Here is a 25,587-nt window from a genome sequence, read left to right on the forward strand (position 1 = left end):
GTAGCACATGCCAGAGAAAGACTTCTTCTGTACTCACAGAACTGTCCATATTCAGTCTCTGGGTGGCTCAGCTAGTTAGCCAGATAAACTTATCCGGCTTAGCATGGACATTCCGCTGAATATATCAGACTATCTTAAATTTAGTCAGTTAAGTTTATCCGGCCTACTTTAGGATAGGTCTACAGGCTGACCAGATTTAACTTTATCTAGCTAACTCAACTCCTCCCAGTTATACCCATGGAAAATTCGCAACTTATACAGCTAATATCTAGCCAGATAACTTATCATTTAGTTAGGAATTATCCAGATAAGTGCCCAAATCTTAACTTATAATAAATCAAAAAAGGGAAAAAAATGTCCAATCACTGTAATTAGCTTACAAACAAGAATAACTTTTATTTGAGTGATATAATCTAAATTTGCTTCTTAAATACCACTATCAGTGATCATATATTTTTATATTTTTTTTAAAAAATTTTCACCATATTAAAAAAGGAAAAATTTTTGCGGGGTTGGTTGAAAGTTTCATATATTTCTGTGGGTGTCCCAATACCTCTATCTGGATTTTAATCATTAACTTCCAAACACCTCCATTAAAGTGATTTTATCCTGTGTCTTTAACCAAGTGAAAAAGTCCCAGAAATAATTTTGTGTTGTAAAATCTTTAAATATGTATCAAACATTTTTACTTTCACTTTTTAACTATCAATTCTTTGTAATCTTAAAATCAATGGGTAACCTGCTATTCAAACTGGCTAAAAAGCCTTCAGTGAATCACCATTAAGCACAATGCAGTTTTTTCTTTTTTCATATAAAAAATACTGATTTTTACTTTCCTTCTGTTGAAGATCGTTCACTCTGGATGTCCCAACATGTACATGTTTCAAACTGATAGTCCTTCTTCAGGGGATGAAATGACTCAACCTTGGGACAGGAAACCAGCAGAACTATGCAGCAAATGCGTTAAAATATTGGTAATATACTTTGTCTTCAGGAGTTTGTCTATTAGTGTTCCAAACAGATGGGAATAAGAATGTTAAGCCTCTGATAAATCCAAGGAGGTATGAAATTCCCCTGACTGCACTGCCATTATTATAGAGCATAAGGTTTCCATCCAAAAATGGTTCACCTTCAAGTGATGGCTGACCCTCTTGAGCTCCAAGATGGGACGAAAGGAGCCCGCCTTCCTGAGCACAACAAAATAAATGGAATATTGTCCCATGCTTTCTTGAGACATGGGCACCAGAACCACAGCCCTCAGACTGAGGAGCCTTTGAAGTGTGAACTCCACTGCCTGCTTCTTCTGCGGGGAATGGCAAGGCACCCCATGAATACGTCCCAAGGAATACTGCGAAATTCCAGGGCATACCCTTTACGTATCACCTCCAGGACCCACTGGTCCGACATGATCTTGACCCACCTCCAATAAAAGAGAGAAAGAGAGACATCCCCCTATTTCCTGCTCTGGAAGATGAGTCAGCAAACCTTCATTGGGAAACTTGGAAGGTCCACCTGAGCCGCTCCTCTCTTGGGCTGCCGAAGACAAAAGGACTGAGACCTTCGAAAGGCTGAGGGTGCTGAAAGGTCATCCCTCTATAGGAACAAAAACACCTAGAACCCAGGAAACAGCCACTCATACCAAAGGGGCGCTGTAACTGCTTTTTATCCTCTGGCAATCAAGGCACCGGAGGCTCGCCCCACTTACTGGCCAGTTTCTTCAACTCGCTTTCAAACAAGAGCAAGCCTTTAAAGGGCATCTTGGTAAGATTGGCTTTGGAAGCTGTATCAGTTGACTAATTTCACAACCAGAGTTGACGCCTGGCCACTGTGACTGAAACCATTCCACTGTCCGAGGTCCGGAACAAATCACAGCCTATGTCTGCTAAAAAGGTGGCAGCAGGCTCCATAACCGCTCTGGTATTCCCTCCAGATTCATCAACCTCCTGAGAGAGAAGCAGACAAAATCTCGCCCCTAGGGCACAACAGGAGGCAATCCTTAGTCTAAAGGACACGTACACCCACATCGAGATGTTCCCCAGTCACAGGTTCGAATGGCGCAGAGGGTCCTCCCATTCTCTTGGGTAGAGGAAGTACCTCAAATAGAATCCACGACCCTGCTGATGATAGAGAAAGGGTTCTATCGCTCTCACCGTTAGGAGGGCGGAGAGCTCTGTTAGAAGTATGTGCTGCTGGGCGGATGAACCCCACGATGGACATGGGGAAGAGTCCTCCGGGATTTCTCTGAAATGTAGTCGATACCCCTGACAAACTATTGTGAAGACCCATCAGTCCAAGGCAATGATCGACCAGCGATGAGCGAAGCAAAGAAATTTTCCTCACACTGGAAGATTGGATGCCAGAGGTACAATGCACTGACTCATGCTCCCTTGCCTCCAGTCAAAACCCTGTAGCCAGGGCCTGTTGGGGGGGTCTAGGAGTTCGCCGTTGATGGGAGAGGCCCCCTCGAACTAGTATGGGACGTACGAGTCCGGAAGGCAGGAGGATAATACTTCCGCTGCCTATAAAATGACTTCCTAGAATTTGGTTGGAAAGGCTACCTGATAGAGGACGGTGGGTCCGAAGCACTGGCAGATAGTTCTTGAAGGGTTTCATGGTGATCCTTCAATTGGGCTACCGCATCCCTGAAATTGTCCCCAAAGAGATTCTCTCCTGTACAGGGGAGGTCAGCTAACTTCTCTGGGACCTCTGGCCATAGGTCGGAAGCATGGAGCCAAGCCATCCTACGGGCACCGATGCCCACAGCGGCCACCCTGGCTGCTGTCTCAAAAACACTGTAGGTGGATCTCACCTCGTGTTTCCTGCTTAAAAGCCCTGTTGTGTGATAGCGGAGAATGACTCCTGCTCCTGTTGTGGCAGGCACTTCGCAAGTTCCTGGACCTGTTTCCACAGGTTCTGGTTGTCCTGGGTCATGTACAACTGATAGGAGGCTATCCAGGTGATGAGCATGGCACCCTAAAAGACCTTCCTTCCCAAGGCATCTACCTCCCTATGTTCTCACCTCGGAAGGTCCGAGGCATGGGTGCAGGAGCGTTTGGCCTTTTTGAGAACGGACTCCAACACTACAGACTGGTGAGGGAGTTCGTGTCTCTCAAAACCCAAGGCCTGCTGCACCAAGTAGATGGCGTCCGCCTTTCTATTTACTGGAGAAATAGATATCGGATGTTCTCACAGCCAAAGGAGGTGGTCCTTGAAAATGTCAGGGATAGGAACAGCCACTATCTCCCTTGGGGCATCGACAAGTTGGAGGTCCTCCAACATTTTATATCATGCATCCTCCTCCGTGAGGAGCTGGAAGGGGATGGCCTCGGCCATGGCCCATACAAAACCTGCGAAGGAGAGGTCCTCCAGGGGAGACCAACGCCTTTCCGCTGGAGGCAAAGGTTCCGAGAGAGGGTCATTAGATACCTCGAAGGAATACTCGAAAGAGTCATCTCCCCATGGATTATACAGACCCTCCTCCTCGCTGAGGTCCCCGTAGGGCCTGCGCAGGTGAGGTCTGCGCAAATCTCCGGACCTAGGCACCACTGGCCCCAGTGAGGTCTCGAGACACCGGATGGCACGGGCAAAGGCTCAGGGAACTGAGGCCTTGGGACCACTGCACCAGTCAGTGCAGGTGGTCAGTGTGTGTCTTACTCCTCAGAGGACCCAATGATTGGGGTCGCACCCGAGGGGGGCATCGGTGGCCACTGGGGTACCGAAGGTCCCTCAGCCTCCAAGTAGGTTGTCCAGACACTCGAGCAGGGGCGCCAAGATAGATGGCGTGGGCTCTGACACCAGTATGGGGGCCGGTGGTTGTTCAATGATCCGTAGAGCTTGGAATACCGCACTCTGCAACCTGCGGTCCAACTCCTCCTAGAAGTCTTGTGAGGACAGGACTGATGAAGGGGGACAAGGTGTCACCAGTACCTCCTCAGAGTCAGGGTTACATTCAGAACAGCTTCTGAATTCATTTTACCCAGCACCAATGACAGGTTCACCAGTCTATAGTTTCTGGATCACTCCTAAAGTCCTTTTTACAAACTTTACATTGGCCACCTTTTAATCCTCAGGTACTGTAGCTTGAATGAAAACTACTAGTAATACGTTATTTCAGAATTCTGTGGTGTATACTGTTGCTGATGATTTCCTAGTCTCTAGTCTGTTAGTTTGCTCTTTTACATCTTTCTGGTTCACAATGATTTGCTTCAATTCCTCTGAATCACTCTCAAAGAATGTTTCTGGAATAAGTATCTCTTCAATACCTTTTTCTCATATGGATTTGTTGGCTTCCAGCTGAAATGTGCTCTTGATTGGTCAATCATCCAAACAGGAAAACTTAAGAATCTCCAGTTTGTGTAGATAAGTCACAAGAACAGCTAAGCATCTGGTGAAAACATTCAGAGCGGATACAAAGTCAAAGGGCAATATGCGATAACTGGAGGTGAAATGCCCCTACTACGAATCTGAGATAACCCAACTTGTAAGCTACTTCTGTATATGGCTGTAAGCCTTTTTTAAATCTAGTGAACATAGCCAGGTTTTCTCCATTTAAAAGTGGAATTATGGTGCCCAGAGAAATCATCTTTATTTGTTCTTTTTTCAGAAATTTATTCAAGGTCCCTAGGTTTAGGTCATTATAGTGACCCTTAAAGTTGGATGTTCCACAGCTATTAGAGGGCCTTACAGCTGCCATTTTCAACTGACAACTAATAGCTGGAAATGGTCTGAGTTGGAGTGAATGGATTTCAAAATGTGCATACCTGAATTTTAGCAGTACCCCAAACAGTCTGTTGTTCAATAGTCAATGTTAATTTTTTTGAAAAAAAAGTTTCTCATCAACCTCCATTTAGATTTAAAGCAGCAGCAGGATCATGATGTGATACAAGTTTTTACTGATTCCATCATTTATCTTACCCCCCCCCCCCCTTTCCTTCTCTTTGTGAGAATTTATGTTGAAGAAGCAATCTACGCAGAACAGAGCCAAATACCCCCCATGATGGCCCAAATGTTTTTCTAACAGCAAAAAGAAAAAATGTCAGGGGCCAAATATTTCCAGATATTTAATTTATGTGGCTCAGAAATTCTACAAATATGAGACCAGAAAGGCAATTATTACTTCCAATGTAACTTTCTGATTTCAGGTTCTGAGTGGGAATTGTGGAATTTATGGATCTAAAGATGACTTGGCCTAAAAGGTTTCTGCATGTTCATGCTTAGGCCAAAATGACATGTTTCTCAGCTCTCTCCTCATGGGAGGACAAGGTAATAAGCAGTCAAGTATAAGCCAACATTCAGAATATCTCTAGCAGCACAACACCCCAAAAACAGGAATGTTTCTGGATGACAGTATTACTTCTTAGAGCAAGGTGTGATCACTGTATATTTGAGGACAGGCTGTATTTATCAAGAATGAGCCAACTACATCCCTTTGATTCATATTAAGTTTGCCAGGTTCTGGGTGTTCACCCCATTGCTAGGAGTGTAACATGCCACGACCACTGAATGAAGGAGTCACAATCTTAGGCAGGATAAAGTTCAGTTTTGCCTTTCTCACCTGGGGGTATCTGCGTTTGATAAATGTCAATGCTCCTTCAGGTAACTTGGCCAGCTCAGAATCTCGCACAGCGTGCACAGTTGTAGCCCGGGGTTGATGTGTTAAAGCCTCCACCTGTAATAAGATGAAGACAAAAACACTAAACAAATTCCCAATTAAAATGGATCATAGGAAGGAAGGAAAATTTCACTAAAAAAGTGTGATCAAGAATTTCACTTGCAAGTCAGTGCAAAATATAAGGAAGCTCACAAATAATTACATTTTACTGGCTTATGTCACAATTAATACAGATTCCATGTTAAATCATACATAGGGACCTTAGTTTGCAGTTTTTATTTTCCCCTGGAATTTATCAGTGTTTATTACAAGAACAAAAATATCTATCTAGAAAATGCAGAATCTTTTTTTCCCAATGATTTCTCCCATTTTTGTTATTGTTGTAATAAACACTGAAATTCCCAGGAAAACTAAAACTGAAAACAAAGGTCTCTAATCATACACAAGAAGTCCTGCAACCTGTGAATGCACATATTTTCAATGTCACTTATTATACAAATGTAGTCAGTTAACAGCGTAGATCAGTGGATAACGGCCAGTGCCGTAAAGCATTTCAGTTTCATCTTTATTTCACAACACACAAATGAGGATCATCATTGTGTTCAATCTTTGCTCATTCTCTGTTTCCATAACGTTTCTGTGCTCAGACGTTAAGGACATCAGGGGGTCAGATCAAATACCTTCATCTGGTAAATGACAGTACAGTGTACAGTAATGGTGCAATATCAATACATAAAAAATGCACAGTAACTTCACGAAAAGACACAAAATCCAATAATCTATAACTTTAAATAATATCCATTCTCAATGTATTAATGTCTTCTTAGTAAATGGTCTGTTTCTCCTTAGGATCCCTATATCAGGCCTGTTTATACCTGTTTAATTATGTTATAACTTGTAGTCACCTACAAGAGTTTATACTATTTATAATTTATGCCAGTATTTATACTTCTGCCTCAATAAGCTTCCTCCAGTTGAGGTTTGATGCCATAAATTAAATACTATGCACTATTAAACCTCCTCCTCAATCTACTGCAATTATATTAAATAGACCATCATAATAGACATCATCAGAGAAAATGTTGGACACTTTTGCTATCTCCCACACACTATATATAATCATAGATGTGGCTATATGCCAAATATTTTTTGTGGGGTTTTTTTTGGGTTATTTTGCAATTAAAACATATCATGAGTTAAACAGCAGTCCAAAAAACTTAATCATGTAATTTGCCAAGCATAGCAGAAAAAAACCGCCAAATAGCCACCATGCATTGTCCTCTTGCACCAAGGAAAAGTCTCTCAGGGCTACTGCCCAGGAGCGAAGGGTTAGGTCGGACATCATAGTTGGTGATTTGATTATTAGAAACATAAATGGGTGGCTGATGGACATAAGGGCCGCCTTGTAACTTGCTTGGTGCGAAGGTGGAGGATCTCACGCATCACCTAGATAGAATTTTCAACAGTGCTGGGAAGGAGATAGCTGTCATAGCACATGTCAGCACCAACGATATAGAAGAATGTGGGAGGGAGGATCTGGAAGACAAATTTAGGATTTTAGGTAGAAAGCTGAAATCCAGAACGTTCAGGGTAGAAGTCTTTGAAATGCTCTCTGTTCCACGTGCAGGTCCCCAGAGGCAGGCAGAGCTCAGAGTCTCAATATGTGGATGAGACGACGGTGCAGGGAAGAGGGATTCAGTTTTGTGTATTTTGGGGAAGGCGAAGCCTTTTCCGAAAGGACGGGCTCCACCTTAACCAGGATGGAACCAAGCTGCTAGTGCTTTTAAAAAGGAGATAGAGCAGCTTTTATACAAGAGCAAAGGGGAAAGTCGAAGGTCACTCGCAGTGCATGATTCGGAGGAAGGTATCTTCGAAGGATACTAATAAAGCAGGAGAGTTAAGCCATCCCAACAGAGAGGTTCCAATAAATGCAAAGGTAGTCCATGTGCATATAAGTAAAGAATCACCTCTGAGTTAAGGATTTCAAATTATCCCTAAGAACTGAAAAGCAGATTGCTAATACAAACAAAAAATAAACTTTGAAAAGTCTATATGCCAATGCCAAAATTCTAAGAAGTAAGAGGGGAGTGTTAGAGTGTATAGCAGTGAACGATGAGAGAGACATAACTGGAATATCAGAGAACTGGTGGAAGGAGGATAACCAATAGGACAGTGCTATAACAGGGTACAAATTATATTGCAATGATAGGAAAGATCAACTTGGTGGTGGGGGGGGGCGGGTGCTTTATGTCTGAGAGGGCATAGAGTCCAACAGGATAAAGATCATACAAGAGACTAAATGCACAGTAGAATCTTTATCGGTAGAAAGCCAGTGTATGTTGGGTAAGAATATAGCGATATGAATATACTACTGTCCACCTGGCCAACATGATGAGACGGATGATGAAATGCTAAGATAAATCAGGGAAGCTAACCAATTTGGTAGTGCAATAATAATGGGAAATTTCAATTATTTCAATACTGATTGGGTAAATGTAGCATCAGGACATGCTAGAGAGGTAAAGATCCTAGATGAAATACCTGACTGCTTCATAGAGCAATTGGTTCTTAGTGGAACACAGGATATGGGGAGAAAAAGTAACTATGGTGGGGCCACTTGGCAATAGTGATCATAACATGATCAAATTTGCACTATTGACTGAAAGGGGAACAAATATGTAAATCTACAGCTCTAACACTAAACTTTCAAAAGGAAAACTTTGAGAAAATGAAAATATTTAGAAAAAAACCTGAAAGGTGCAGCTCCAAAGGTTAAGAGTGTTCAACAGGTGTAGACATTGTTTAAAAATACCATCTTAGGGACACAGTCCAGATTTTTGTTAAATGTAAACTGGTTTGATGCGATTCCTGTCATGAAAGCCGGTATAGCAAAATAATAAATAAAAAATAAAAAATTAAGAGAGTTGGAAGGAAGGTCAAACGATTACTGGCATGGTTAAAAGGGGAGGTGAAAGAGGCAATTTTAGCCCCCCAAAAAATTCCTTCAAAAATTGGAAGAAGGATCCATCTGAAGAGAATAGGAAAAAGCATAAGCATTGGCAAAATAAATGTAAAACATTGATAAGACAGGCAAAGAGAGAATTTGAAATGAAGTTGGGCATAGAGGCAAAAACTCAAATTATTTTTAATTTATGAGATTTCACAATATATAAAGAATCAACTTTGTATGGGAATGCATGGACAAACAAATATGTAGTAATGACAATAGAATATATAATAAACAAACTAGTAAACATATATTCATCCATTCATACAAATTACAACAAATAGAGAGTAGCCGAAAAATCCTAATGAGATTATACAAAAAAGAAAAGATAAGAAATTAGCATAGAATGTGATCAGACTATAGTTCCCTGTGAATTACCAGACAAAATAAGGGCAAAGAATGATCTGCTCCATTTCAGGAGGCTGTTAAAATCCACCTTTCCCTAAATTGCTTTCAATCAGCCAGGCAGCTAGATATGGAGGGGGGGGGGGGTGTCAAAACCTGATTTTGATAGGTTTTTAAGTGTTTGTCATATGTGATGGTTTGCTTGCCTATTTTGTACTACAGGGTCTATAAATGAAAGATACATCACCCATAGAATATGAAAAGATAAAATACTATAATATTCAACTTCTTATTAACCAAAACTAAGAAAACAGATGTTTCAAAACCCACTCAGTACACTACAATGTCGTCAGCTACACAGAAGATAGAAAAAAAGAGAGGAAGGAAAACAGCAGACGCCAAAGGACAAAAGGTAGGGAAAATGTGGATCAGTTTCCAGGTTGAGTGTCCAACTTGCTTTACCATCATTTTTAACCAAACACTAATATGCAGTTATTGGAGAACTAAATCCCCAGTATCCTAACTTTTTTCAGGACTTATTCCAGAGTTTGGCATGCTTGTAGACTCAACCTAAATCAAATCATCATGGACTGTATTCACATTTTTCATAGAGCAAGGCAGCTAACATTTCAATATATTGTTCTACATTTTCAGATGATAAAGCAGCTGGAGCTGAGAATGTGCTCCAAGTTTCCAACCAAATTGCAGTCTTCTGTCTCTCTTGGTATTTATGGTTAAGTGTCTTAAAATAAGGTGCTCTGTTTTGTTTTCCTAACGCAATCTTTTTTAAAATTGGGATTGCAACGCATTATCATGTTATGGCATGCCAGTGACTGGATCACATCCCTGCCTCACAGTCGCTGCAGGGGATAGGAAATATCGTCATGTCTGACTCAGCAATGTGCTGCCCACTCACAGCTCTGCACTGCTCTCAGGAAGCTTGAGCCGTGCAGTTCCCAGGTTCCTGTACTGTTCTCATGCTGATCACCAAGAGGCATGAGCGATACGGGCACCATGCAACTCAAAATAATCGAGTATTGGGCAGAGCCATATCAGACTGCAGCACAGGGGTAGAGGAGCATTAGGGAGAAAGAGTGAACAAGGAAAGGCAAGACCAAGAGTAAGCAAGAGAGAACCGAGTACTGCGAAGAAGAAAAAGGCTGAAAGAAACAGAGCCACAGACAAGACATGCAGGCAATACTTTCATATTTTGATATAGACTAAAAAGGAACAAAGTGAAGAGGCAGCAGGCCCAACTGTCATAAAAACTTAACCTGATCATTTTTTTTACCATATTTTATATTATTTAAAAATGTATATTCCACCTTTAAAAAAATGTTTTCTGAATAACATCAATATTTAATTTTAGCTTTTACCTGAAGAGGTTAAAGCTAGCAATTATTGCCCTCCTTATGTAGGCTTCCCTTTATTTTTCTTGAAATTTATTTATTTTTAATTTTTATATACCGGTGTTCCTGTATGACATACAAATCACATCGGTTTACACTGAAACATTGAAATAAATCAAAAGAAATTCGCTCGCAGGCGGTACATGGAACAAGGGATACAAGAAACTGGGATAAGGGAGACTATTCTAGTAAGTTATGGAATGGTCCCGAAAAACAAGTAAACAAATGAGCAAATAAACAAACAGTTAACTATATCAAGTAGTCAGTACAGAGAAAACGGGGAGTAGGGCCGATTGCAGCTTGTGAGAGTAAACAACATTGACCTACAGCGGAGAAAACTAGTGGGTACATCGTGCCCAGAACTATATTACATAGTCAAAACATCATGCCCAGAGATATATCAAGTAGTCAGTACAATGAAAATGGGGAGTTATTTATTCATTTATTTAAAAACTTTTCTATACTGTCACTAAGTTATGTACCATCGCAACGGTTTACAAATAGGCACAAAATAAAGTATATATAGGTAGGTTATCGTACATTCTAACAGGTGCCAATTAAGTACGGTTACAAACTCATTAATAAAAACAAGGTTTGAGTAGTGAATTATTTCCTTTTCTAATGTGAATTAGTGCAACAATTTGAATTATTTCCTTTTCTAATATTGGGCAAACCACAGCAGGCAAACCCACTACTGGCTTGGATAGGAGCAGCTTCACCTATACTAACCTATTCCCCCATAGGTTGAGCTCTTAGGTTCTGAGGCTAGCAGGACATAGACAAAGGTCCACAGCAGGAAAAATGATCCACAGATCAGGGCAAGCAGAAGGTAAACGGCATTGGAGTTCAAGCAAGGGTCAATGCAGGTGGCAATCAGGCAGAGTCAGGGTCCAGGCAGAGGTGAAGACACCAGGAATCAATCTGAGGAAACCACGGAGAGATGAAATGAGCACCAGAGGGAGATAAGACAGGGACTGAGGCAGGAGAGACAGGAGCGAACCTAGGAGGAGACAAGGCAAGGCTAGGTCAGACACAAGACAAGGACCTAAGCTCGGAAGGAATAGGACTCAGCAAGGAGCAAAACAAGCAGGACAGGACTACATATGGTGAGACAAGGAGCAAGGCAAGGAACAGATCACGAGCAATATGCACTGCAATGCATGAAGACCTGCTGCTGAGGCGGCGACTTGCTAAATAGCTGGCATTTTAAAGATCCCGGGAGGTGACATCATTGGAAGGCGCAGTGTTGAAGCTCCTGCCGTGGGGCCTTTACAACAGTGAAGTGCATGCACATGTGCCTAGAGAAAGAGTTGCAGCAGCATCCTGGTCTGAGTGTTAGCCAGCCATGGTGTGGTACTGTGGTTGACCAAACATTAGAAAAGGAAATAATTCACATTTCAAGAAAAATAAAGGGAAGCCTACATAAGGCGGCATTTATCCATTAAACCCTTCTTACTTTCAAGTTAAATATGAATCTTTTTTTTTCTCATGTAAAAAAAAAAAAAGTGTAATTCGTGGTGCTTATGCTACATTATTTAACACCAATTTTATTTCTATTTTTATTTTTAGTATCCTTGATTCATTATTTGTTTCTTAATCACACCCGTCTGCACTAATTCTGTGATAGTTTATTTATACAATAATTTTCTGCGCAATGGTTAAAAGGAATTATTTAGTCTTATGCAATAAAAACATAGGAAGTGTTCTTGTGATTATTAAAGTCGAATAGATAAATAGAGGTGAAGTAGTTTGTTTTTTCAGCACGTTCGTCCTTTGCGCTGGTGTGTATGACACCTTGGATTGATATATGTCAATCATTAGCCTGACAAGACTCCAGCAGGAAATGAAGTGGGGTAAATTTTGGCACCATTCTACCCCGTTTTAAAAAATGCCGACATTTTTCAGGTTTCCTTTAGACAATGATGTGCTAGGTTGTAAAGACTTTAAGGTAAATCATTGTTACCATTAGCTAAGACTTTAAGGGATGGTTTTAATAATTTATTTTCCTTTTATTAAAGAACCTCTGATCTATATTACTTTGAAAGAATATTATGCGTGCTGAGTGTTAGAGATACAACTGATGAAAATAAAGATGGGGGAAACCCATTGCATCTTAAAAACCTCTATCATATCCCCACTCACCTGTCTCTTCTCCAAGCTGAACAGCCCTAATCTTTTCAGCCTTTCCTCTTAGGGGAGCTGTTCCATCCCATTTATCATTTTGGTTGCCTTTCTCTATACCTTCTCCATCACAACTATATCTTTTTTGAGATTCGGCGACCAGAATTGTACACAGTATTCAAGGTGCGGTCTCACCATGGAGCGATACAGAGGCATTATGACATTTTCCATTTTATTAACCATTCCATTCCTAATAATTCCTAATATTCTGTCTGCTTTTTTGACTGCTGCAGCACACTATTACTAATATTAAGGGAATACTATGGGAACGTTTTAAAATTTATTTTAGTTTCAGAATCTTTACCTTTTTAAAAAAATTATTAAGCACTCTGCGTGAAACATTCACAACCGGGGAACACAAAAGTGTTTGAAATTCATTGCATGTATCAAAATTAGAACAAAAGTACTCAAAAGTTTAAAAACATGGCTTTTTAAACAAGCATTTTACAAAGAGACAAGAGAATAGAGAGAAATTATTCGGGAAAAGACAGAAAGGCACCGACCCAGGGTACTTAGAACTCTACACCACAATAAGCTTAACTATAAAACTATGTGTGATAAAACTACCCGTGTAAGTACCTTGGTACAATTGGTCATGAACTACTTTGCTAAATAACTATGGCTAATGATATATTGTAACCGAACCTTTGACGGCACCTGTTAGAATGTACTATAGTACACTTTCACCTACATTAAATATGTGCCTACATGTAAACCGTTAGGATGGTATTTAAACTTAGCAACGGTATAGAAAAGTTTTTAAATAAATAAATAAGAACGTGAACAAAGCTTATTTAAGCAATTTTATTTGTTTTTATATTCACAAAAAGTTTATTCTGGAGCGTCTTTTAAAGTACATTGGCCAATTATGGATGTCGGGTTATTTTTAATTTGACAATTCATTCTGGGATCATGTGCTTCATTTTAATATGAAATTTATAAACATGAAATCAAGCACCATGACATTTAATTTGTATTTTTTATTTTAATTTTTAATTATATTCATTAATCAACATGAATACTTTTTTTGGTATAACTTCTTATGTTTACAATCAAGGTAGTGATTTGTTCAAAATTGAAATATTCCACCTCCTAAGAAGATCGGTAAAAATAATGGTGACAAGCTAATATATGAGAAATATGTATAATATATAGGCATGCAAACTATTCAAATGATATTAAAATCTTTAATATTTTGAATTATATTACAACATGATGTAGTTATATTGGTAAGGTGTTATAAGATGTTTTGTAATTTATTACATTTTTATATATATTTTAATATATTTTTATATGTATATACAATGAATACATATGTGCAGATTGTGCATTTATCATTTTTACATTACTTTTGAATAAGGAATTGTTTATTATTTTACAGCCCCTGATGCAGGCCCCCTAAAGGGCGAAACTTGGCCAGAGTCGGGCATCTGTGTTGACATTAATTTGGCCAATTTTGCATATCTCTTTAAATTGGTAGACATTTTAACAAAGGATTTTAATAAAGTATTTTACACATTTGGTCAATCTCATCGTTTGCTTGCCTCCTGGCTTTAATTAACCAACTTCTGTGCTGTTTTCTTGGACCATCACTTTGCACTTTTCCACATTAAATTTCATCTGCCATTTGGAAGCCCAATCTTCCAGTCTCTCAAGGTCCTCCTTGTTCTCAATGTATGTTTGTTTATAAACAGACACACACGAGCACCCTCCCAGCTGGGATATAATACAACCTCTATACCAATACATGTTGCAACCACACTGAGTTTTGTGTTCAGTTCTGGTCATCCCATCTCAAAAGATATAACCAAACTGGGCAACAAAAATGATAAAGGGTACTGAACGGCTCCCTTATGAAGAAAAGGCTAAGCAGGTTAGGGCTCTTGAGCTTGAAAAAGAGACAACCGAGAAGGGATATGAAAGAAGTCTATAAAATCGAGTGTGGTGGAATGGTTATTTACTCCATCAAACAATCCATTAAACTAATATCAGCTTTAAAACAAAGTGTTTTTTCAGTAAATGCACAATTAAGCTATGGAACTTGTTGCAAGAAAATATAGTCAAGCTGAGTTTAAAAAAAAGATTTGGGCAAGTTTCTGGCAGACAGGTTCATAAATAATTATTAGCCCACTACAGTTAGATTTCTTTACCTTTTAATTCTTGGTGAGAGCAACAGACATTCACATTGGGTTCTGTCAAATATTTCCAGGCAACTTAAGACTGACCATTGTTCCAGACAGAATGCCGGGCTCGATGGTACCAAGCACGGCATTTTTTTTAATCTTCTCATGAGGCCCCTTCCTGATTATTTTCAGAAGTATTGTATTATGTACCTTTGTAGCATGATTGTTTTGTTATTTTAAGATACCTCGGATAAAACGTCTTGTAAATACTACAAACATATAACAATATAAATATATATTAAAAAATATACACACACTTTTCACCTTTGCATCTAATAATCTTTCCTTTTTAAGAATATATCTACCTTTTTTGTTTCTGTAGTATCCAAGTTGGCTTGACTTGCTACCACTCCTGCAAGCACCAGCTTTGTTTCTTTACACATGGCTCTGTGGTACCCAGCATCAATTTTTCTCCTCCAAACCTTCGCACATATACCTACAAACTTCCTCTCATCTCTTGTCTCAGACCTTTTAAATGCCATGAAACCAACACGGAGGACAATCCACGAATTGTACAGTACAGCAAGAGCATCCACAGTATGTCAAATGCTCTCTCAAGCCTCAGACCTCAAATGAGGTACTAGCAGGAAAAAAAGCTCTTCTGCCTCTGTTATTGAATTAATATTTACAAAACTGGTGATTTTCTTCCTTACCCATCTTACTTCCCTTGAAGGGCTGGAAGAAGCAGACATCACTGCTACACTGCTGTCACAAAAAGGATGATCCCAGCAAATATGACAACCACTTCCTGAAGATAGAACTGCTATACAGCCACAAGTTCAAACCCTACTGTCAGTCAAGAAGGAATTTCCCATGACTGGAAGTCAAACGTCTTTACATTTGCTTTCTGCTGTCATTATAACTGAAATATGAACAAGGAGAGAAATGGAATACATTTTCTTACCACCCCAATAAGGTTTCCTCGTCCATACTCCCCAGTCAATTGCTTTTTGCCATCTTCCAATCTGATGACAGAGCGAAGACGACCATTCAGCACAATGTAGGTGCAGTCTGATTTGTCACCCTGCCTGTGAGGAACAATTAATAGAAAATAAATCAGCATGTCTTCTGCATGATAAAACTGCAATCAAAAGCCCATCTCTGCTGTCTGTACACAAAAGATTATCATGTGTGTTCACTCTGTAAGGCTGCCATCAAGACCAACACTAACCACGTGATAAGCTGGATCAGCCCACCAGGGCATGCCTGAACTCCCATTAGGCCAATCCACCCCTGTATGTGTGCACCCAGTACAAACAGTTCCTTAATCTCAGGAATACCTGCCTAAAGTGGATTTTAGATTGGTTGTGCAGACACTAGTATGTAGCAGATTGGACTATTGTAATTCTTTATATTTTGGAACTCAGAAGCTTCTCATTCGGGTTTTGCAGTTAGTCTAGAATGCTGCTCTGCAAGTAGTGTGCGGGTTGACATGTGGAGCAAGTATAAGCCACATATGATAATGTTTAAAGTTTGGTGTTAACACAAAGCATTATTTTCCTTTGGTCTAGCAGGAAAACTGCAAAAGTAGGTCCCGAATCATTACTTGTGATCAGCCTCTGAAAGGTTGTTAGTTATTCTTCGCCATCAGATAATTACTTACAAGAAATATAAAATAGAGCATTTTCCTTTGCATTATCAATTGCCTGGAATTCCTTACCAATGGAAGTACATACTGAAACTAATTTAAAGTTTCAGAAGAAATTGAAGGCTTTTTTTTTTTTTTTTTAAATCTATCCGTTTTTCCTGTATGAAATGATGTATTTTTGGAAGACAGGTGCTTTAATATTTTACTTGTTTTAAAATGTGTTAAAATTGTTTTATTTCATATTTTCTGTAATATGTATGGTTTGTTTTTATTATATGTATGTTTTGCTGTTGCATTACAGTTGGCCATAATCATACATAGCCTGTTAATGTCACCTCTCCCTGGATCAGCTCTACCCTCAAGGTACACACCCCGTTCAAAACCCTACAACCATCATCTCAATTTCTACTGGATGTCCCTCCTACTTGTTCAGCCCATTTACCAGCAACTTTCCATAGCTGGACCAGTGCTAAGGAACTCCTTCCATCTATGCACTGTCTAAAGGAACCTAAAAAATTCAAAAAAGCATTGAACACCCATCTTTTCAATGCATCTATTCCAGCAGTCAGTTAGATCCTCCTTTCTGTTCAGGTCAGCTGCCCAGTAGGCTTTGATGCCTCTCCTGTACCCCCTAACTTTGCTCCAGGTTATGTTTACTTATTGATGTTGTATGTCTATGTCCCGATTTGTATATCTTGATTTTATTATTTAAGCTTACATGTACCCCACCCCAAACTGTGGAAGGAGTGAGAAATAAGTACTTTTAAATAAATAAAACTGCACTGAAAAAAATTGAAATAGCAGTTAATAAGATGAATTAAATAAATAAATAGAAATAGAGGGGAGACCTTCAGAGACATAGTAGAGCAGTCCCAACTCCAATCAAGCAGCCCTTGTGCTGCTTTGGAGAAGCAAGGTCATTTAGCAGGAGACTATCACACCTTAATGTCCTATAGCTAGGTCCTGCCCTCCCTCCTGCATTGAGAATGTATCTCCAGGGGTCAGAGCCCAGGGTGGAAGAGTTAGGACAGCTGTTGTAGTGAGTGATTCAAACATTAGGAAAGTAGATAGCTGGGTGGGCATGAGGACCACTTGGTAAACTGGCTGCCTGATGCAAAGGTAACAGACTTCACGCACCACCTAGATTATATTTTAGGGAGTGCTAGGGAGGAGCCGGCTATTGTGGTATATGTGGGTACCAATAACATAGGAAAGTACAGGAGGAAGGTTGAGGATGCTAAATTCAGGCTCTTAATATCCAGAAACTCCAGGGTCACATTCTCAGAAATGCTCTCTGGTCCATGGATAGGACCCCAGAGGCAGGCCACGCTCCAGATTCTCAATGCGTGGATGAGACAATGGTGTAGGGAAGAGGGTTTAAGATTTGTTAGAAACTAGGCAACATTCTGGGGTAGATGGAGCCTAGTCTGACAAGATGGGCTCCACCTTAACCAGAGTGGAACCAGGTAGCTGGCACTAAGGTTTTAAAGGAAGATAGAGAAGCTTTTATTTGAGCTCAATCTTTTTATTGAAGATAAAAAAAGAACAAATACAAGAATAACCACAATTTACAGGAGGAAGTGGATCATACAGAAATTACAAAGAAAGATGTATACATTGAATCATATGTACATTAACAGAGCTTAGAAACAACATTCACAGTGCCAAGAAGTACCTATCTGGTTTCTAAATAACATGAAGTTTAGCCCTACATCCAAATTTACCAGTAGTTACCATTTCATATTTGTAAATCATACAAACTGTGTTCCACCACAAAAACATTCAATAGACTGTAAACTTTCTAATTGCTCAAACTGTCTGTAAGGCTATGGCATGGAGAATATTTAGCAGCTTTCAAGAAGCTGAAAGGGACTCCTGTAGTACTTGAGATTGGAGAACAACAATCTGAAAGTATACAGGGATTTGCAAAGAAAGAATTTTGCTAACATAATCCCCAACTTGAACCCAAAAGGGGTGAATTTTAGCACAAGAAAAAAAGTAGATGTTCCAGGGTACCTTCCTGACATTCACGTTGTCAACAAGTACCATAGGATAGCAATCCAGGTTTGTAACATTTTCACAACATTCTAGTGACACGATGCATGTAGTACAAAAATTGGGTGACACTATCAGAAAGTGAAGTTTTCGCTATACTCAACCCAATACTGATTCCAATTAAAGTCATCCTGATCAATAGAAAGGTCATTCTCCCAAACCCTTTCTAGTCCCAACCATCTAGAGAAAAAGGAGGCAAGTATTTCTTTATAAAGAAGCCTCATGACCTAAAGAGTAAAATTTGGAGCTAATGGATTTAAAAAAGCAGGATTTTCAAGGAGAAGACCTAACTAAATCTTGCTATGAGCAAAACAATTTTGCAATTGGAGCCATCAATAATATTGAGATGGGGAAGATATTTTAAGGCCAAAGTATTAAAAGAGAGGAGCCTGTCTGTGTCCATTTATCCCAGTGTCCATATACCCTGTTCTTGCCAAACTGTCCAGTTAATGACTGATTTATTAATCATGAATGGAGGATTGTGCCACAATGAAACTTGCAAGCTAGAGTTCCATTTGCCCTGTAATGTGTTATCAAATGAGCCAAAAAATAGGTGGGTAGCTACTATTAGTGGAATCTAGCTAAGAGATTTAGGGAGCTTCATACCAATTAACAGACTCAACAATAAAGGAGTAACTAAACTTACACTCAAAAAACCACCATTGTGGAGTAAAGGTTAAATCATCTATGGAAATAACCCATATCAAATAAAAAATGCTTGATGATACAAAAAAGAATCGGGGAAGCCACATCCTCATTTTTTGATCAGTTTTAGTTTGTTCAGTGCAATACGAGGAGGCTTTCTTTTCTAAAGAAAGGTAATCAAAACCCTATCTAAGTGAGCATAAAAAGATTTGGGAAACAGGACAGAGACATATTTAAGATATAATTGATTTGCGCAGCAAGAACCATTTTAATGGATTCCATTCTCCCCTACCAAAAGACAAAATGAGACCACCACCATTTGGTAGCGTCTTCAGCCAGTTTCAAAATGCATCTAATAAGGTCATTCAACATTAAGTCTGTTTTGGGAAAAACCAAATTCCTAGATATTTAGAACTACTAGAAGACCATTTACAGTCCACCCCCATGACCATAGTTTGTACACAGTAATTATTCAATGGCATAACCTCAGTTTTGTCCCAGTTAACTTTATAACCAGAAAAAACAGAGAAGTCCACAATCAGCTTCAAGAGGCTAGGAATAGAATTCTCTGGGTGAGACAGAAAAAGTAACAAATCATCAGCATAAGCAACCTCTTTACAGCTTTGTTGAAAATCCCTGAAATACCATTTCTCTATCATAAAGCTAATAAAAGGGGTTCTAAGTATAAAATGAAAAATAGGGGAGAAAGAGGGCAGCCATGCTGTATACCATGATGCAATACAAAACTTTCAGAAAGTGTATTTTTTTTGCCAGAAGTCGTGATCTTGGGCACCTGTATAATGCTCTGATATATCTAATGACATCATCCCCAAACCCATCCAAGGCAGAACTGTAAACATACAGACCCATTCGACACGATTGAATACTTTTTCAGCATCTATCAACATAGTTAAAGCACGGATATGCTGTCCTTGGACGATGTGAATGAGATCATGAAACAACCGGGAGCTATCAAAGCTATATCATTCTTTCATAAATCCTGTTTGATCTGGATGAATCAAATCACCTAACAATTTAGTCATGTAGTCAAAACCTTGGAATAAATTTTGCAGTCTCTTCGGTACCAATAAAGGGTATTTTTTCAGGCTTTTCCAGTAGTTCAATAAGAGCTTCTGAGAAACTACCAGCAGCTCTGCCAGAAGAGTGAAAAGAATGATTAAGGTCAAAGTTTGGAGGATAACAGCCCAAAAAAATCCAGAGAAAAGTCATCAGGTCCTAGGGCATTACCAGAAGAAAGACTTTACAGCTAGAAGAATCTCTTTCACTGAAATAGAAGAATCAAAAAATCTTTTATCTTCCTCGCGCAACAAAAGATGATGTAAGTGGGAGAGAAAAGCTTCCTGCCTTCCATCAGCAATGGAGACATTAGAAGAATAAAGAGCATTATATTATTTTTTAAATTGCTATAAAATAATCTGAGTACCAGTGGTTGTTTGATTCACTTTGATAGTGAAGATCCATGACATATTCTTCCACACCACTAAGTATTGGGCCAAAAGTCTTATGTCATAAAAATACTTCTACCAGCCCTATGGCTAAACAGTGTATTGTAACAATATTTCAATTTATTGAGTCAAATAAAGGTCTTGATGAACCATTCCAGATATGGAATGCAGCACTATCTCTCTCTCTCTCCGGTTGCATAATTTCTGCATTGTGCTCTTTATTACAATGAGCTGCATACCCTATAATAGTGCCTCGAAATGTCAAATTTCAGGAATTCCAGCCTGCATTCATTTGTTAGGTAATGCTAACAGTCGTCATAAGATCCAAGACAGCAAAATTGCTTGCCTTGTAATAGGTGTTATCCCAGGACAGCAGGATGTAGTCCTCACATATGGGTGACGTCACTGATGGAGCCCTATCACGGAAAGTTTTCTGTCAAAGTTTCTAGAAAATTTGACTGGCACACTGAGCCCATTGAGCATGCCCAGAATGCCATTATATTCTCAGCCTCAGGGGTCTCCCTTCAGTCTCGTATGTTGCAATAAGCTTTAGCAAAAATAAAATAATAAAACGTATCTGACCCAACTCCGCGGGGTGGCGGGTGGGTTTCGTGAGGACTACATCCTGCTGTCCTGGGATAACACCTATTACAAGGTAAGCAATTTTGCTTTATCCTAGGACAAGCAGGATGCTAGTCCTCACATATGGGTGATTAGCAAGCTATAGGCTGAGTCATTTTGCAGTGAAGCAACATTGCAGTATTGTTGGTAAAAATGAGGCAAATAAAATCACATCAGGTTGGATGTAAAAGGAGTTGGGATTATACTGGAAACCAATTCTTTAAGACAGATTGTCCATAGGCTGAATCTTTTCGTCCTTCTTTGTCCAAACAGTAATGAGCTGCAAAGGTGTGAAGAGAACTCCATGTTGTCACTTTACATATGTCAAGTATTGGCACTGAACGATAGTGTGCTATTGAGGTTGACATTGCTCTTACTGAATGCGCCTTTACTCGCCCTTGGAGAGGAAGGCCTGCTTTTTCATAACAGAATTCTATGCAATCTGCTAGCCAGTTGGAGAGAGTGTGTTTGCCCACTGGATTACCCGGTTTGTTTGGATCAAAAGAAACAAAGAGTTGAGTGGATTTCCTGTGGACTGCAGTGCAGTCTAAGTAATATGCTAGCATACGTTTACAGTCCAAGGTATGTAAAGTCCTTTCACCTTGGTGAGAGTGAGGCCTTGGGAAGAATGTGGGCAAAACTATGGATGGTTCAAGTGGAATTCCGTAACTACCTTGGGGAGGAATTTTGGATGTGTACGTAGAACCACCCTGTCATGTAGGAGTCTTGTATAGGGTAAGTACATGACAAGTGCTTGTAGCTCACTAACCCTTCTAGGCGATGTAATGGCTTTGAGGAAGATAGTCTTCCATGAGAGAAATTTAACATCACAGGAATTCATGGGTTCAAAAGCAGAACGCATGAGCCTTGTTAACACCAGATTAAGGTCCCATTCTGTGACTGGTGGCCATATTGGTGGTTTAAGATGAGTTAAACCTCTCATAAATCTACTGACAAGCGGTTGTAAGGATATGGGTGCATCTCCCATCTTGTTATGGTAAGCAGAGATTGCACTTAAGTGTACTCTTTCAGATGAGGTCTGGAGACCAGAGTCTGAAAGATGACGTAAGTAGTCTAGCAAAGAAGGTGTGGGGCAGAAGAAAAGGGTCAATGTCCTTTTGTGCGCACCACAAAGTAAATCTTTTCCATTTCGAAGAATAGTTCTTCCATGTGGAAGGTTTACGTGAAGCTATAAGCAATTGAGAGACATTAGTGGAAAGATTGAGTGGTTGTAAGATCAAGCTTTCAACATCCATGCTGTCAGAGATAGGGATTGAAGGTTGGGATGGCAAATCTGCCCTGATCTTGAGTTATGAGAGTGGGAGCCACACCCAGGCGAATTGGCTCTGCAATTGAGAGGTCGAGAAGTATGGGAAACCACATTTGTCGAGGCCAATGTGGGCCTATTAGGATCATGGACCCCTTGTCCTGTTGTAGCTTCACTAGAGTTTTGGTTATTAGTGGTATTGGAGGATACGCATATAAAAGACCTGAGTTCCAAGGGCAAGCAAAGGCGTCCTTGGCTGGCTGGTGTTTGCTTGTGCAGAGAGCAGAAATTGTCCACTTTGTGATTCAGGTGTGATGCAAAGAGGTCTATTGTTGGTTGCCCCCAAAGTTGAAATATCCTGGTCGCTACTAAGGGATCCAGGGACCACTCGTGAGGTTGGAACTGACGACTGAGGTGATTTGCAACTATGTTGTGGATGCCCGCTAGATAAGTGGCCTGGAGAAACATGAAATGTGTCAGGGCCCAGTCCCAAATCTGTGCTGCTTCTTGACAAAGGACATACAAGCCCGTACCTCCTTGTTTGTTCAGGTACCACATGGCAACTGCATTGTCTGTTTGAATCAGAACAGTCTTGTGTGAAAGGCAGTCCTTGAATGCATGCAGAGCAAAACATATAGCTCGAAGTTCCAGTAAATTGATTTGAAATGTTGCTTCGAGTTTTGTCCAAGTACCCTGGGTTTGGAGATTGTCTATGTGAGCTCCCCAACCCAAAGTGGATGCATCTGTAGTTAAAGTTATCTGTGGGACTGGTTGTTGGAAGGGTAGGCCCTTGCGCAAGTTGTCCCTGTTTGCCCACCAAAGGAGAGATGAACATAGCTGGTGTGTTACTTGAATTGGAGAAGACAGTGGTTGAATGGCTTGTATCCATTGTGACCTTAAAGTCCATTGTGTCATTCTCATGGCTAGTCTTGCCATAGAAGTGACATGTACCGTGGAGGCCATGTGGACTTGTAAAGTGAGAAACTGATGAGCTGTGGCTTGTTTCTGTGAGTGTAGCGAGTTTGCCAATAGGGAGAGTGTTTCTGCCCGATCTTTGGGTAGGAAAGCTCTTGAAAGGATGGTGTTCAAGTCTGCTCTGATGAATTGAAGTACGTGAGACGGGATAAGATGGGACTTTTGGTAATTGATGAGAAAAATAAAGGGAAGCCTACATATCTGGGTTTACTGAAGTAAACCCAGATATCTGTGCAATCCAGAAACGTGGTTTAAACCTTCAGATTTAGCTCTGTTAAATCAACTACCAACTCAGCTTTATGATTTTTTCTCCATACCTAGACCCAAAAGAAAGGGAGGAGGTCTGCTTCTCGCAGCCAAGAAAGGTCTAAGAATAACTTTACAACATTCATATACCACATCAAAATTAGAGCTCTCTTTCTTTAAATCTGATCATTTACAAATTGGCCTAATCTACGCTCCACCAGGATCTTTAGATTCTGACCCTTCACCAGTCATTGAACTCTCTGCCAAATACTTCAACCCAGACAAACCTGCCATCTTACTGGGTGATTTCAACTTACATGTCGATGCTTCACCACAATCCCCAAATTGTGTTACCCTACTCTCGGCTCTCAACTACATGGGCTTCACACAAATTATAAAAACCCCTACCCACAAAGCAGGTCACACTTTAGACCTTATTTTCATTAATCAGTGCATCTCAAACACAAATACAATCACATGTTCACCTGTCCCTTGGTCGGACCATCAAATCATCAACACGACCTTCAAGCTTTCACAACATCCTCCACTTTCGTTCCCAAAAAACACTATTCAATTCAGGAAACCTTGTTCTACAGACCTTCTCATCAATCAGTTTACTAATGAATTATTACATCTCGATCTCTCCAACGCATCTACAGCCACCACCTCATGGTGCAACATCACCAAAAAGATCGCAGACATTACCTGCCCTTCCATCACAAAAGTAGTACAACCTTCGCCAGACAACAGGAAACCCTGGTTCACCCCAGAACTGAAGCTGCTTAAACAAGAGCTAAGAAATAAAGAACACACTTGGAGGAGAAACCCATCCCCCACAACATTAGCTATTTATAAAACCTCCCTCAATGCTTATAGGATCACCATACTGAGAACAAAGAGATTTTTTCTCAAAAAAAATACATCATTTCATATTTGATTCAAAAGCACTTTTCTCCTACGTTTCAGCTCTCACTAAACCATCACCTCCTACCATTCCTGATGATCAAGCACTCAACAAAGCATCAGAACTAGCAGAATACTTTAAGGATAAAATTGACAAACTGACTATCTCTTTCTCATCATCTTTTTCATATCCCCCATTCCCTCACATTACCTCACCTCAACTAAATACAACGCTGGAAACTTTCGAGACCACTTCAGCACTTGAGATAGAAAACATACTTAAAAAAATGAAACCGTCATCTCATCCCTTAGACACAATTCCTACTAACCTTCTCATCGCAATAAGAAACTCCATATCAAAACCAATTGCAGACATCATTAACTGCTCTCTCTCCCAGGGTCTAGTTCCTGATCAACTTAAATTAGCCATTCTCAAACCTCTACTTAAAAAACCTAACCTTCCAACCACAGATCCAGCTAACTTCCGCCCAATAGCTAATCTGCCATTGATCGCCAAACTTATGGAAAAGATAGTCAATAAACAACTATCTGAATATTTGGAAGAAAACAACATTCTTGTATCTTCCCAGTATGGCTTTCGGAAATTGTTAAGCACTGAATCTCTCCTTATCTCTCTTACCGATTCTATTCTATCTAATATGGACAAAAAACAACCACATCTTTTGATACTACTAGATCTCTCTGCAGCCTTTGACACTGTCAACCATTCATCTCTATTAAAATGTCTGGCAGATATAGGCATTAAAGGAACAGTCTTCAGCTGGTTCAAATCCTTCCTAGCAAATAGACAATTCAAAGTAAAGATTAACAACAAAGAATCACAACCGATCCCTTCCAACCGGGGGGTCCCTCAGGGTTCCTCCCTTTCCCCTACCCTCTTCAACATTTACCTCTTACCTCTATGTCATCTACTTACTAAACTAAACCTAACTCACTATCTCTACGCGGATGACATCCAGATACTCATCCCAATCTCAGAATCCTTACAAAAAACCTTGACTCACTGGAACAATTGTTTGCAACAGATCAATCATCTTCTCTCCAGCCTTTGCCTCATTCTTAAC

The 25,587-nt window shown here is 39.9% G+C and overlaps 1 protein-coding gene across 9 annotated transcripts in view; it reads right to left on the reverse strand.

The window, feature by feature from the left end:
* PNPLA7 (patatin like phospholipase domain containing 7) overlaps positions 1-25,587 on the reverse strand; it is a 668,718-nt gene that overhangs the window by 336,975 nt on the left and 306,156 nt on the right. For all 9 annotated transcript variants that reach the window (XR_003858427.1, XM_029614471.1, XM_029614468.1 and 6 more), the window contains 2 exons: positions 15,641-15,764; positions 5,555-5,668 (listed from right to left, as the gene is read on the reverse strand). Coding sequence is in view for 8 of the 9 variants with exons in the window: in XM_029614471.1 (XP_029470331.1) it covers positions 5,555-5,668; positions 15,641-15,764 (238 nt within the window). In the remaining variant the exon portion in view is untranslated. The remainder of the gene's footprint in view (positions 1-5,554; positions 5,669-15,640; positions 15,765-25,587) is intronic.

The sequence above is a fragment of the Rhinatrema bivittatum genome, chromosome 8, assembly GCF_901001135.1.
Source record: "Rhinatrema bivittatum chromosome 8, aRhiBiv1.1, whole genome shotgun sequence".
Classification (NCBI taxonomy): Eukaryota; Metazoa; Chordata; class Amphibia; order Gymnophiona; family Rhinatrematidae; genus Rhinatrema; species Rhinatrema bivittatum.